Genomic DNA, 16,650 nt, shown 5'->3' on the forward strand with positions numbered 1-16,650 from the left:
GTATCAAAGTAGCAGTGAATTTAAACCTAACTCGTAAGTCTTGCTTTGTTTATACTTTGTTCACATTTTATTGTATGATAAAATATAAATGAAGGAGTAGTATTAAAGAAGCGCAGGCTCTCGTCGTCGTTCTAGTTCTCAAAAGTTGTTGCTGTCATCGTAGATCGGTAGCTTAGGATTGGTATAATATTAAAATAAAATATTTATGTATGCATTATTTTTATTGGGGTATATTTATTACATTTTGTAGTACAATTAACAAAATCTCACTATCGGGTTTTTATTAAAATTCTTATCTTTATCTATGTATAATTATAAATAAATACCACAATTCTGTGACGCATTGGCACTCCTTATCTTTATTTGAAGTACGCTAACTCATTACAAATATAAATAGGGTTATAACAATAATAAAAGATTATAATTCGCAATAATTGAAAAATAGATATATAAAATTTTGGCTTTGGACGCGATTCGGAGTTTGCACTGTTCTGTTTATATTTTTTAAATATAAAAGTGGATGTCGAATATAGATGTGATAAATTATCATAAAATAGGTTTAGACACCAAGATAAATCAAAATAGCACGACTCCTCAGAAGTGGACAAACATACAATCACATTTTTCTTAACACTTACGGACGAAAGCACATAACGACCATTGGCAATTAGCGGAAAAATAGATACTTATGCGGAAACAAAATACACATTATGTTCCGCGAGGAAGTATTCATTTTACATCATTGATATTTGTTGTTTTTTTCTGTTCTGTGTATTTTGAACCTGTTTTAATAATTTCTAGGTTTTATTTTATTTTTCAGACATACTTTTCTTTCCGGTTTCTATTTTCTATATTTAAAGAATCGTTATTGTACGCTGGTAATCTGTGACTGATCGTTTCGGAGTTACCCAAGAACGAGCTGTTCAAATCATTTCTATATAGTTGCAAGAGGCATAAATATTGAGACTACGAAATCATTTTTAATTCGCCTCGTAGGCATTTGAAACACGTATGTCAAACGAATCGTCTCTTGAAGATAGTAACCGACATGTAAAGATTCAGTAAATATAAGATTTTAATCATTACAGTGTTAAAGAAAACTAACTAAGATATATAACGAAGTCTAACTGAACATTTTAAACGAGAATAATAATTGATTAAAAATATTAAACAAGAAGCTTAAAACATAATAAATGTGACAGGTACGATGAACGATTAAAATATAAGTGGCGAAGATTTATTCTAAGAGTGCTAAATTACGAAGCTACTAGATGGCAAGATTGAGCATAGGCGCTATATATTCTACGTGGCCGGAAACTTACTACCTAGTGGCGAGATTATTGTGAGCATAGAATCATAATTCCGTTAGGCTAATTTAAAAAATACTACATTATTTGTGTTTGAAAATGGGTGGATTGATTGTAGAAGCATACCTTACATTGCGTTTTAAAAATATGCCTAGGTGCATTAATTAATCGATCTTTAAAGAATAATACGAACATAGCTAAAATTTGTTTTCTCGATGACTAATACGGATATAATATTTAATTTGCCAGTTTTCTCAAATTAGCTTAAACACAAAAAACAACGTTAGAATAAAACACATATTTTTTTGTTCAATTGAGGCTTTGGTAGGGTTTGTATAATTTTTTTAGTTGTTGTCATAATTCTTGTCTATTTCATCAGAAAATAAATAATTTTGGGCGGACGCGATTCAGTCAAGAATTAAGAAAGATCTGTTTTCTTCAATGCAATGTAAGGAAGCTTTACCAATTTTGGCAATAAAGCTGCACTGAGTAGCAGCAAATCAATATTTTAGCTTTAATTTTCTATATTTTTTTTTATTAAAGATGGATTCAAAGATATGTATGTGTCCTGTAAACTTTACTACGGACTAATTAGGAAATTGGCAAATGCTGAATCCATTAATAAGTATGTCTCTATCATCTATTTAAATAGTTGTGGAAAATTTTAAATAGATTTTTAATTTTGACCGTATTTTATCAATTTTTGGCCGCTTGTTGCGTTCTCTTCACGGCATGGTTTAATTACGGTACGGTGCATTAGTTATATTAGGGAATAATTAGCTTGTATGCGGATTATGTGTCAAACAAAAATATTGTCACTCCTAATAAGGTTATGAGTTTATTGATGGAATCGGACACTTATAAATTGAGTCGTGTAGAAACGCAGCACGCTGAGGGAAGTGCAATACAAACAAGTGAGAGTATTGTTACGATGGTCCAGGAAATCATCGTTAGAGTTGGATGTTGTAAGTCTCCGTAGTTTTTGGTCGTTAATACGAGACAAGAATGTCATACGATAATTTTGTATCATACCGTAAAAAAACTGCCGTGAACAAAAAGCTTTAATCTATAACATTATAAAAACTATTCGGTTATTACAATTGAAATTGGCTTGGATTTTTTAGGATTATCAATCGGAATAATTAATTTTAAAAGTTGTCTATCTTCTATGAAATCGAAAATGGCTACTAAATTTTATAAACTATTATACAAACGATCTGTCCCTATCAATATTAGCCTATCGCATTTAGCGCAGACATCTGCTATTAAATAGAAGGACACAGAGCAATCTTACGGGATTATTTCGGTCCGACTGACCGGTTCCCCCAATTTATCGAATTATTTAGTTAACCGAATTAGCAAATCATTACATGTTGCCCAAATTTTAATCGGTATCTTTTAAGATGAAACGGATCTAATCAACTAGCTCTGGTCTGTCACTCCTTATGGTTAGTAATCTCATAATCCTCTGACAAAACCGTCTAAATTTCATTAAACTCGATATTTACTACCAAATTAAATTTTTTCTAATTAATTTTTCATCGTAATACAAATTTTCCTAATTAAATTAATTTAGATTTATTTTTAAAACAAATTTAGAAAAATATATATTATGAAATAAACAATTCAATATCGTAAAACCTTGTATCAAACTATCTTTAATATTTTGTATTGTGTAAATGTTATAACGTAAAATTTTCGCATATATATAACGTTACACGGATCGGCAGATAAAAACCATTTATAAAATAAATAAATTAGTAATAAAGAAACTGGATCTCGTTTTACTTTTATGGAATGTGAATTATCTCATCGACTACAATCAAAGAAGATTTGTCACCCCGAATTGTATTCCTAGTATATTACCCTCCACACGTTACCATATATACCAACAGACGATTCGACTCTCGTAATAAGTCACGAAGCCCACGAAGAGGTCCGGTCACGACACACACGGGTGCTTACAAGAGCAGCGCGGAGTGGTCGCGGTGCAGGCGGCGGCGCGCGCGCAGCGGCGCGGTGGCGAGCACGTCGGACGGCGCGGGCGGCCCCGCCTGGCGCATGCCCTTCTCCTGGTAGTATATTTGCGCCTTGCCGCACGACGCGCCCAGTACCACACTGTCTTCGCTCCTGAAGCGACAAAAATTATCTCGATGAGATACGTGAGAGCTAATTGAAATAAAATGAGTTCATTTGGAAAGTACACTGATGACCAAAATTACTTTCAGTGAGCTTTACCGTAAAATGAATTCGGTTAAATCCGGTCGTTCCTCAAATTCGTTGTGTATGAAACCCATTGTTGCGATATCGAGCGCGGCCCAGGGTCCGCCTTTCTTTACCGTGCCCCAGTCGGGGTCCAGTACGAGGTAGCTGTAGTCCGAAGTGTCTGTTTCTGTTGCCAACGGTTCCATGCACTTTTGTTCGATTGGACCTAATGCGTTCAATGATGTCTCCCACTGAAATATAGAAATAGTATAGAAAATCAGTCTCATCGCTCGTAATTTGTCGTTATTTTTAATTTTTATACTGACATCGTGCTTGACTGTGTTATTTAATTTAAGTGGTGTGATTTGTGGAAGCAATATCTAGACGAAACACATAACTTCCGACAATTAATTCACAATGTATTTAATTATTATATACAACAGGAAGATGATGAAGGCGATCACAATGTTGCGCAGCTACAACATAAAGCTGCTGCCAACAAAAAAAATTAAAGAAGACTGACAGACTCTTGACTTGACTCTTTCGTACTCAGGAAAAGATTTTTTTTTTTTCTTTAACTGATGTTTGATAACTGTATAAAAAGCCTGAGATTAGTTTCAAGCGGCTATTACAGGCTTTGGAAATAGCCAAAGCGGAATAAGGGAACTAGATTTAATTAGATAAAAATAATTTATAAAAAATTTAAACCGATTTCAAAATTAGAAACAGTTGTCGGCGTGTGTACTGAATTAGGTATATCTTAGACAAATCCGTTTTAAAATATTGTTTTCCGTAAGTCCTAAAAAAATTTTTTTATTTTTAGTTCACTAGCTGTTTCTAATTTTGATATACAAATGACATATCATGGTCCGATGACTGCCAAAGATATTGGTTGATGACAGCTTTTTTCGATTAAGGAAATAGTTTTTGTTAATAACATTTATTTGGTTGAGAGCGAGGTTCTGGATAGTGTTTACAAATAATATCAAATTATAATTCTTGCATACCAAGCTAAGGTTTGCAAAATAGTACTATCATATTTAAAATATATATAATTTGTATCATCAGCCATACTTCGTATGTATTTTTAAATTATAAAGTTATTTACATGTTATAACATATAAAGCAAAACTTGTTCATGTTATACTACTTTACCAAAGAATTAATAGTATCAGCATCATTTGCCGCTTCCATGTCGAGCAATGCTAGCAACGCCATATTGTGCAAGCCGCTTACAAAAAGAGCGCATTTGACAGCATTCTCACTATATGACGGTAACAACTCTATGTCACAATCTGATTCTGCATCCGATTCGTCACTGTCGTCTTGACGATGTTCTTTTGTTCTGCAGGGAAAATATTTATGGTTATATTATTCGTGTAATCAATGTTGTAGGTAAATTCTTAAGGTATATTTAAGATAAAAAAAGAAATGTTTCCGAAAATTCTATGTGTTACGATGTCTTATAGTATTTTTAACGCGTTGAAATTCTATCCAAACACCTACTACTAAAACAGAGTATTAAAATTTGGACATCAATTGTGTAATAATGTAATTTGCCTTGATCTTGTGAAATTTATTTATATAAATTTTGCATCTCACCTCCCAGAAAATGTTACTTGTTTTTCTAAAGCCGGAGTAATAAATTCTCTTAATTCTAAAGGTGTCATAACTCTACTACTGTATCCACTGGATTTGTCCGAAAATGCTAAATGGCTTAATTTTTCCATAAGAGGCGTCAACTGAACACCGGATAATTTCTTCTTTAAATTTATCGCATCGGAATCCGAACCAGGTTGCGTATCTGTATTTTCTGATAAGGATTTTAAGGGCAATGAAAGAGACTTTCGTTTTGATTGATCTGATTGTAATGTTTTTGTTGACTCTTTGGCAACTTTTTTAGGTGTTCGCTGCGGTGATTTAATTAGTTCAGAGTCGAAATCTTTAAATTTGTCCAGTTCACACAGTTTCAAATTGAAGTTGAACATATTTTCATCTTTCGACTTTTGTTTGATTCCTGAATAATACTGTTCAAGATATTGGTTAAAAAGAGATTCTGATATTGCGACACCATCATTCCTAAATACTGGAAAGAGCGGATCGTTAATGGTCATTGTATTTTGACACTTGTGTTCCGGCGACGGGCTAGAAGTATCGTCTATTTTGGAATTTTTTAGTTTAAATTTAGAAGACGTTCTAGAGGAAAGGTTCTTAAATGTCTCTTGCAGGTCTGTGACACTTGCGAGTCTACGTATGGGCTCTGGTTTATTGATAAAATGTTCGCCTATGTAATTCGTGTCCAAAACTGCTTTAGTATCACGTTTTTCGTCTCCAACGACGCTCGTGCAATTATCTACGTTTTTAAGGACATCTGGTTCGAGATTTGAATTATCTTCGTTATCAGGATTTTGACATATGGATAGCATGTTGCCGTGCAATCGTTTATATTCGACCATAGGTGTTGAACAGACACTGGTCTGGCCAGTAAATACTTTTTCGTCTTCTTTCGCATCTTCATCTAATGATTTCTGCGTTTTAAAACTCAAGGACAATTTGTTCGGTCGTGGTCTTGGCTTATTTGTGAAAGGTACAACGTCAGGCATACTAGGTTTTCTTTCTACACCAGTATTTTCTTCCTTGTTTGGAGGTGATATCATTGACTGGTCTTCTTCGGGAACGGCAGTGAAGAGTAATGATTTGTCTCTTTTCATACCCGATGTAGCATAGTCGCGCGCCTTATCACGATCTGCTTCTTGTGCCTAAAATATATGTAATTTTAAATTTATTTCCTATTCATACAATAATATTAATTTTGCGATCGACGTTATTAAATATTTAACTTAATCTCATAATTTAATTAATTACCTTTTTATATTTTGCTATAACTTCTTCTCCATTTTGGAAGAATTCCTGCAATTTATCAGTTTGGGATTTTAGATTATTGTAAGTTTTTTTTCCCACATAGACAACTAATAATTGAGCACCCAATGGCAAAGGTATCTGTGTTTCCAGGCTCTCAGCTGGAGATTTTATTCGATAAGGGTCTACTACAGTTAAATATGACGTCAAACTCGGTGGTAGCTGTGTCGAAATTATTCTGAAAACGTAAAAATACTTTTATTTAAAAACAAGTTCAAATATTTTGTATCGTACCATACGTATTGTAATTAATGAACGACAATCCCATTTTTAATTAAAAGAAATCTTACTTGTTATTGTAAAGTATGACACCTCCTAATACTCCTTTACTGCGTCGACAATGTTCTAGTATTTGCATTGATTCCATATAAATAGACGTGGCACTCTAGAACAAAAAATATATATATCTGTAGCTGTACTTGATCAAGATCAAGTGTTCCTGATCTATTTCGGCCACGTAAGCTATTTACTACATTGATTTATAATATATAATAATATTATAATTACAAGGGAGACTATCCCAATGGAGGATATATTATAATGCACTCATGCACGTGCACAAACACAAGTGTACTCTTTTCTCACCCTCATAAACAATGTGAAGGCAACCCGACACGACCTTTCACATTATTCTCTACTTTTCCAACTAAACATTTCCTAGAAACCAGTTACAGTCGGTTGCCGTTTGGCGGTAGAATGTATTATTATGGGGTGATACCTACCCAGACGGGCTTGAATGAAGCCATACAACTAAATTTATTTGTTCCTTGTACCAATGTTGTGAGTTTCACGTTTTCGCACAGAATTTTTAACATCCAATTCTCGAAAATTATTTCATTTTAAGTAACTGTATTGAAATGTATAATTAGGTTTTCATATCATGAGTTCATAATCGTGGTTGGTGTACGTCGGGTTACCAATACAAGTTGGTGATGTAATCCTTAATCCTATTTTACGTGGCGATCGACACGTCCTACAAACTTATCAATGTTTTCGTACTTTTGTTCGAAAATGTCACTCAATTGTATAATTGAAAAATAAATAATTGTAAGTACTGAATAATATGTCCGCTATTACATACATATATTTCGGTACATATTCGTTTAATCAACACCGATAAGGAATATCAATGTAAATAAACACTTTAATGTTCTGTTTATGTTTGATATTATGCCTGTTGAATAAATTGAAAATAACAAACTAGGATATAGCAAAGTAGTCCCGCGTCGAATACGGCGAAGATAATTTTAAACATGTTGATGCTTCCCTAAAATCTATCAGGCAAACCTTTCTTGCTCATTAAACTATTATACAATACATATAAGTATATTTCCGTTCATTTTTACCACTTAGGAAAAGTCATTGTGCTGTTAGACATTTTGATATTTGTAAGGCTTTCTATATTCATGTAGGTTTTCACTAGGTATCATGTGTAAAAAAACCAAGTTGATAATTCAAATCCTATTAAAACATGCTCGTTTAAGTAAATTAAGAATAATATACATTATTATATAAAGTTTTCTTTACCTTCGGAAGACTCAGCATTGGCACTCGTTGGAATATATGACAACCGAATTGGAGCACTGGAAGGTATGTCTCAAAGATTTGGTAGAGTTTCTCAGCCAGTCTCTTTTGATCCTCCATACTGGCCGCTAGAGCTTGAAGATCGCCATGATATACTTTGATCATAGATGTCAGGAGACTCGCTCGGTTCTTAAGCACCCAGTCGGGGATGTTTCGATCACTACCTATTGCCTAAAGACAATACCAGTCAATTTTGAATTACAACAAGTGTCATTAAATTCAACCTAGACAACAAAAATATTATAATAGTATATATAAATAATAATACCAAACATTTATTAATATCAACACAAATAATATACAGCAAAGTAGTCTATATACTATACAAAAATAGGATAAATAGTTTAAACAATAAGCATGACTCATATGTGATACACAGGACAGAGTAAGGTTTGAATATTGTATTTATAGACCATGCCTGCAGAGTTAAGTTCTTCCCACAAAATAATCTATTAAAGATTCTATAATAACATTTCACGGGATTGTATATTTAACACGTGATAAAATGTATTCTATTTACTTCACTTGACGGGGGACGTGTTCGTGTGTCTGCATTAATTGTCTGAATGATGTATTTTACACATTTACGAAAGTGAAAAAAAATACACAACAAAATTTTTTATACATAATTCTTGTTTAAGTATTTATATAGATGTTTAAATATCAAATAGATGTTACTTACCAAAATATATCTGCCATATTCCCTGATAATAAATTTACCACTCTGCAACGTGATGGCCAATGGTTGTGAGAAGAGGGATTTGATGCAGTGCGCAGCACCAACGACCTGTACAAACATTTATCATATATAAAAATTGCATTTATATATAGAAAAATATATTTTAAGTTAAAACGGTCTAAAATCATAATTTTATTTGATTATTTATAATCTATAACATTGTGGAGCCGAGATGACCCAGTAGTTAGAACGCGTGCATTTTAACCGATTATTGCGGATTCAAACCTAGGCAAGCACCGCTGAATGAAATATATTTAATTGTCATGTGCTTAATTTGTATTTATAATTAATCTCGCGCTCGGCAGTGAAAGAAACATCGCGAGGAAACCTGCATGTGTCTAATTTCAAGGAAATTTTGCCACATGTGTATCCACCAACCCGAATTGGAGGTGGGGATTCACCGTGGTGAATAAGCTCCAAACCTTCTTCTCAAATGGGGACTTTACTTTATAGTATTGTTTATTTCGTAGAAAATCTGTTCTTACTCACGGCCTTATTTTAATTGTAATAATTTAATTACAATATATATTTGAAATATACTTTGTATTCAGACTATCATGTTTCCTAGTCGCGGTTAACGTTCCGATTTGGTACCTGAGCAATCGAATTCGAAGGGTTGATTTAAATGGAAAGATCTTTTGGGCCGAGTTAGGTTAGTTAGTTAGGAACGAGTTACGCCCCTTTATTTTTTGGTTATGATTAGTCTCTTTCTCAATCTACTTTGAAAAACCATTAAATAAATTACTTTTACTTACTCTAAATTACCTAATTTTAATTACCATCAGGACTAATACCTAATACACTCATGGATTTTATTTAGTATGAAGCATAATAAGTTTTACTTATAGATTGAAACCTAACACGATGCAAATATTTGGGTTTGGTATCGGCAGAAGAAAATGTTTTGATCAATCGCTATTAAATTACGTGCTTTTATGAAATATTTATTATTTATTAAATGTTGAAGTAAATGCAAATGTATGTTTCCCCAACGTCTCCTTAATGTGTGACCTACGTTTTATGATGAAGCAGATCAAATTAAAAGTAAAATTACACAGCGTTGAATTCAGCTCTAACGTACGTATTATGCAGACGAGGTCTACCTGAATAGGCACGCTTTAGGTTGTATTCAAATACGAACTGAAAACTTTGCGAGAGGCAACCCCTCGCTGTTTACATAATTAAATTTTTCTGTATGCCACGTCGGTTCATGGTAAAGTATATACAATATTTGAAATAATGAATAGGTTAAAACATTTTGTATAGAAACGGTACATATATAGGAAAAATAATATTCCAAATAATTAAAATTAAATAAATTAAATAATAAAAATTAATACTGTTTTTTTTTTTTTAATATAAATAATTGTACTTAAAATGCTTTGGGAAGCCACACAACGACGGAAACCATTCTTCCGCTCTACATAAGTCTACTCAGTTGGTTAGTCGTTAAATGTTTTCTAGTGTACTAAACTATTATTCGCGAGGACGAAATATTAAAACACCCGAATGTTTATGAAAGAAAATCGGTTGAAGAACGTTATTATCAAGCTAATGCTAAATATGTCTCACAAATAATTCAACGTTATATGTATTTTCCTGAGCGCAGTTATACAGTTCCCCTAGTGTTTTGCCGTCTCCGTTACTTAAATTAGCCAAGTTTTGTATACGTACGGATACGTTTGGACATTGTATTGGACATTGGACGTGTATTTTATGTATAACGCACCTGATTGAACATTTATTATCTAGAGTTAATATGAATAAATAAGATATATAATATAAAAATAAATATACGTATACTCTATTCCAATGGGAATAGGAAAGAACCAAAACAAACCGTACTTTTCAATATCACGAGTGTTTTGTTGATAAGTCCGCTTTCTGATTTACTACAAACAGTTCTTGATTAATATATCTTCACTTTTAATATAATAATATTCCACTTAACAACGTAAGTCCACTTAAATTTGACTTTCAAAGTTACGAATACAGTTTTGCCGACAGTTTTACAGACATTCAAAACGCCGTTTTTCGATGAACGAACAATTAAATGGAGGTCTCACTAAGGATGTTAGCTAAACGGATGGAGAATCAATAAATTTATACAGATAAAAAATATATTATTTTAGTTTTAACATACAGTTTAGATATTTTTTTTTAAATATATATTTATTTAATTGGTTATAATATGGATTATAATGTAATTTAGAAATATAATATATAATATAGAAAGTTACATATTGTTCGATAAAAATGTTATTATTTTATATAGTAAGGTATAGACAAAAAATTTAAAAGAATTAATTAATTTTACAGAAATAAAAAAAATCTTAAAATATAGATCAGTTTTATGCAAAGTAACACTTAATTTATAGTTTTGAAAATAATACAAAAGTAAGATATTATTCGGAATTATCAAGTTTTTTTTGCTTACGACCTCGCTTTGTTTAAGCGAACTGTAATTGTAACCGGTTTAGTGTTTAGCTTTTACCTACTAACTTTTGATTTGCCATCAACACGGACTACGTTGATTGAACATTTTATTTAAACCTAACAATGCTGCTATCTAAAAATTTGAATATGTACCTTTCTTGCAATTTACATAAAATTTATTTAAAAAAATTACATAAAACCAATAAAATATATCGTTCCTTAGCCTTCTTTACCCATTCACTCAATAATTTTCTCCTCACTAGTGTAACTAAAATGTCATTTCAATTCAAGGTCAAAGTTGTTTATTTATCTTTTCTCCTATTCCCATTGGAATAGAGTATAGGTTTTATTTAATCTAGTTCAATCAATCATCGATTCATAATTTTGATTTCAATAGTATATTTTCATTAATATAGTAGCGTCTTATTTAAACTCAGCACGAATCTCCTATTTTTCGTATATATATTTTTTTTAATTGCCGGCGGCCTCGCTTCGTATCAATTTTAAAAGTGAAGTGGTACTTTTCACTTTAAAATAGTAGATTATATTATTTTTTTTGGCATTTTTATGTTCGAGCACTCCATTAGTCCTACAAATATACTCGTGAAACTTTGCATTTACAAATTTTGTAACTGAGCATAAGACTGTTAAGCGATAAACATATTTACACTTATTATTGTTGAAAGAAGAAAAACTCTTAATAACTCTTATAATCAGCTTTTTACATGTTTAACAATAAACCATATATATACAGGGTTATTGGTAATTCGACGTATTCCCGTTAGGAGGTGATAGGGGTGACTATTTGCAATAATTTTAACCCCCATATGCATAATGCAAAAGTGAACCATTTTTGAGTTCATATTAGATTTTTTCAAAAAAAGGCAAAAATGCAACTTCAAAAATTTATTAAAAAAAAAGTATCAATTAAAATCTATTTTTTTCTTCTGATTTATAATAACGATTTAACACTGGATATTCTCCAATATTTAAACAATAATTATCGGTCCAAATTTAAAAATGCGAGACGGAAAACCATATTATTTCAATATTTTTTTTACTTTTTTCTCTCAAATATGCCTGAAAAAAAAAAAACATTACAACAACTTGTTCTGCAGATTATTTAAAAAACATAATCGTTTACTTAGCTTTCCGAAAAGGTATAAAAACTAGGAATTTATTTCAAAGCAACCGAAATAAAATGATCAGAAAGGACGCTGGTGGAAATTCGTATTCGAACATGACCGAATTCGTACTAAAGGTCGCTCTTTAAAATTCCCACAAAATTGATTCAAAATAATAACCAATGTAAAAAAACTTACATATTTACTTAACTTACTTACTTAATACAAATTTAAAATAAAATTTAGATACATAAACAATTCAGTAGCTAAGTTACAATTAAGATATTTTGTAATTTAGCCTAGTTCTTGCTCGAAGTGACTTCCCCTATTGCGAACGCAAAGTCGCATTCTTTTTCTATGTTGTGACTTAACTGCTGAACTAGCCAAATTATTCCGCATTGTATTTGAAGCGTTCATAATTCTTATTTTGATATCTTCCGCGGGTGACACAGGCGAGACGTCATAAACTAGGGATTTAGCTCCTATTATTTTAGAAGATATACGCTAACGGCGCTATGAAACGAATAATTATCCACCTTCAGATGATTTTTGAGAAAACTAGAGATCATAAAAGTAAGGTAAACATGATGTTTTGGCTAAGTTATCATAAGCACTGATGAACCTGGTCGACTTTGGAGCGCTGTAACAACGTTAAAAATTGACCAAAATGAAAAATTTATAGAGCAAATTTTCAGAAAGACATGCTCTATAAATTTGTTCTGATCTAATTTTGTGCTAAAATGAACAGATAAAAAGTTATTAAGCAAAAAAGAAAATTTTTGAGCTAATTTTCTCACTTTTTTGCTTATAACGTTTTACATTTTAAGTTTATGGTAAAAAGTCACATAAATATAATTGTAGCCACAACGATTTGTTACAAATTATGTCTTCACAAATTTTCCGTACAATTAAGTCTCGGAGATATAGTTAAAAATATGTTTCCACCCCTTTTTTTAAGATAGCGGGCGGGGGACAAGGGCGGCAACCCCACAAACTTGGGGTTAAGGTTGTATCCCCTACATGTCCCACAAATAAAATTGCGTCCTCTAGAAAATGTTCAGTTTGACTCTAAAATTATAAAATTTCAATGGTCCAAGAAAAAAATAGATTTTAATTGATATTTTTTTTTTAATAATATTTTGAAGTTGCATTGTTGACTTATTTTGACAAAATCTAAAAAACGCGATAACTCAAAAATGGTTCACTTTTGCATTATGCATATGGGGGTTAAAATTATCGCAAATAGTCACCCCTACCACCTCCTAACGGGAACACGTCGACTTACCAATAACCCTGTATATATATATAATAAGAAGATATTCAGACGATAACTAATTAGTGGAATTTCAGTGTCGTTTTATTTGTAAATATTTGTTTGATTGGATTGATTATTAATGAATTTTATTGACGAAATCGTATATTATAATGTCATTATTATTAGAGCACAAACTATTTCTTTGAGTTATAGTTAAATGATATCTAATCAAGTGCTTAACAAATTGTTACACTATGTTTAATGAACGGAATAATCTTCAGACTGTAACAAGGTCGAGTCTGGACTTCAATTGTTTTGTTAACAATATAATAATGTCCCATCGAAATATTTTCTAATAACGACAAAATCATTTTTTAAATACAGTCAGCTTGTCGGAACGCATCGCTATCATTTTAATTAAAATTAAGTTCAGTTTAAAAACTACAAAAATCAACGTCATTCGGCAATTTTACGAACATTTATCCGAAAAGAGATTTCATTCTGAGATACAAAAACTTTACCCATCCTATGTTTTTAAAATAAAGTCGTATAAAAAATGAAGTAAATTAAAATACAAATTGACAAGAATCCAGTCTCGAACGTTGTTTTGCTCGAATTTCGGAATTAATTTTATTTCGTAATCTTCTAACCGGTCTTTAAATATGCGTTGTGGTATTTCTTAATGTTATAGACGTTTATTGGAGTTTTCAGTGTAAAAATTCTTAGTAGCAGCTCGAAGTTTTGAAGTTGGTAGAGTTTACACTCTCGAGTTTCAGAAAGTACATAATATAACCAACGACACTCCGGTCTTGACAGAATGCTGTCCCTTCGGAATATGAACATGAACATGCTAATTATGCTCTATAAAATGTACACTTCTGCCTAGTCCCCGTTGCAATAGGTTAGAAGGATATCTTCGTTATCATATTAGAATCTTTAACGAAATTATCGTCTGAATCTTTGTTTTTTTTATTTTTTAATTCAGCATAAGATTGTGATAAGCGATAAGCAATTTTGCACACCTTTTTTATTGAAAGAATAACAACATAAATATTATCAGTTTTTAGCAAGTTTCACAATAAAGAAACCAGAAAAAAATTTAATAAAAAAAAATATAAAAGAATCACATTGTTTTCTATAATTGATTAAATTGGTGGTATGCAATTGACAAACCTGTCCAGCGAGGGCTAAACGCTGAGTGTCTGACACCCATCCGGGGTGGAAGTAAAGTACAGCTTCAGCGGGGTCATCTTCCTCAGCCATGCAGCACTGTGTGTCGTACACAAACACTATCATCATTTCCCTAGAAACAAAAAAAAACAGTATAGACAGAGATGCAATACAATTATGATACTAATATGTTTAAATTATTGATGAGGATATTTGGCAGCTTTTAATTTTGACAATAGTAGAAATATTTTGATAGTTTACCATAGGAGAAGAAATTGGTCTTAAATCCAGCAGTCATTGTACATATATTACTAATAAAGGTTTGCCAACTGTATATTTATCCAATAATATCTGTTAACATGAGTAACTTTTTTGATGTTTTCCTTCAGTGTTGTAATATGATATGATACATACATACATGTTGACGAAATATATAATATCATGTATTATATTTTATGTAAATTATTTTTTTTACTTCCTCTAAATCTAATCTATATCTCAATCAAAAACTTAGTATTCAGTTTTGTAATGTGAAGTGGGTTGCAGAATATTAACTTGAATTCAATCAAACATTTTTTGCAATACTTTATTTTAATGCCTCAATATCATAATAGGATTATTTTATTTTATTTTCTTAAAGATAGTATACCTTACAGATATAAACTTATTTATATATTATTAATTTCCACAATATTCCAATAATACTTTGTAATATACAATATATTTTATATAAATAACATCCATCAATAGCAAACTTAAAAAATATATATATCTTGTGAGTTTTAAAACATTACCAGAGATTCTTTTTTTAGTGTGTAGTGTTCCATTATTAATTATATTGACGAAAATATTTGACTTCTATTGAAATTGTACAAGACGACAAAAAAAAAAACCAGTTTTGCGTTATAATATGAACCTACACAGCTTTCAATAATTATAGTAATAATTAAATTATTCTTAATCATATTTTTTCATAAAATAATTAGTGTAAATGTCATTATCAGATTAATATGAATTTTCTCTACATAATAACAACTGGTCATATCTAATATGTAAATATGTAAAAAGGAAAGTCTCTGAACTGTTATCTCAGTCATAAATTTAATATGAGTTCACTGTTAATGTAAACGTTAATTATAAATAATGTTGTGTTTTATTTAATTATATCTGACGAAATTATATATACTGGGGAAAACTGTGAAATAAGCGTAATATTTGCGTAAAAACTAAAGAGGAATATTATTGATATCCAATTTTTTTTATATAATGTACTATTTTAAAATATTCGAGTTAATATCAATAATTTAAGATTTCACGAGGTGAAGTCAAGCTTCAATAGAGCAGAAATTGTTCGAAAGTCCATTCGTCGGTAATGATCGATGTAATGAAATTAAATACATCATACGTACTTTGCCATCTTGGTAGCTGTTCTCGACGTTCCTTATAAAATACAAAGTTTATTTATTATTGAGCATGTCACTCAGTGCGATTTTTGACAAAAACAAATCGATTATAGTGCGCGAATTATATTCATATTAAATGCGGTCTTCGAAGACACTAAATACACGACCGTCACAATTCACATACATAGCCCGTCACAGACACAGAGTAAAAATTTGATTACTATTTTATATGTGACAACCCGTGTTGCAAGCTATTTAATACTTTTCCCTTAAAAATCATTGCTATAAGTATCGAAAACAAATAGTTATTTTCTGAGAAATAAGTAAAAGAAAATAAAACCAAATCAAATAAAGTAAAAAGTATTTGACAAAAATGTTTTTTTTTTTTTTAATATATTAACAGGAAATAAAGTAAAAACGTATTTAACAAACGTCTAGGTGACATATAAAAGCAATAACTTTTTTTTGTATATAATTATTTTCTTTTCCTTATGTCATCTATAATATT

The 16,650-nt window shown here is 31.1% G+C and overlaps 1 protein-coding gene across 1 annotated transcript; it reads right to left on the minus strand.

The window, feature by feature from the left end:
- Positions 1 to 202: 202 nt before the first annotated feature.
- Positions 203 to 16,334, minus strand: LOC113394919 (uncharacterized). Its single transcript, XM_026632389.2, has 10 exons — positions 16,149 to 16,334; positions 14,743 to 14,872; positions 8,698 to 8,802; positions 7,959 to 8,186; positions 6,722 to 6,816; positions 6,378 to 6,609; positions 5,115 to 6,271; positions 4,668 to 4,857; positions 3,546 to 3,763; positions 203 to 3,437 (listed from the first exon to the last, which is right to left on the minus strand). Exons 1-10 carry the CDS (start codon positions 16,154 to 16,156, stop codon positions 3,269 to 3,271), a joined length of 2,532 nt encoding a protein of 843 aa, XP_026488174.2. The 5' UTR covers positions 16,157 to 16,334; the 3' UTR covers positions 203 to 3,268.
- Between the last annotated feature and the right edge of the window lie 316 nt (positions 16,335 to 16,650).

Source organism: Vanessa tameamea, chromosome 13, assembly GCF_037043105.1.
Source record: "Vanessa tameamea isolate UH-Manoa-2023 chromosome 13, ilVanTame1 primary haplotype, whole genome shotgun sequence".
Lineage (NCBI taxonomy): Eukaryota > Metazoa > Arthropoda > Insecta > Lepidoptera > Nymphalidae > Vanessa > Vanessa tameamea.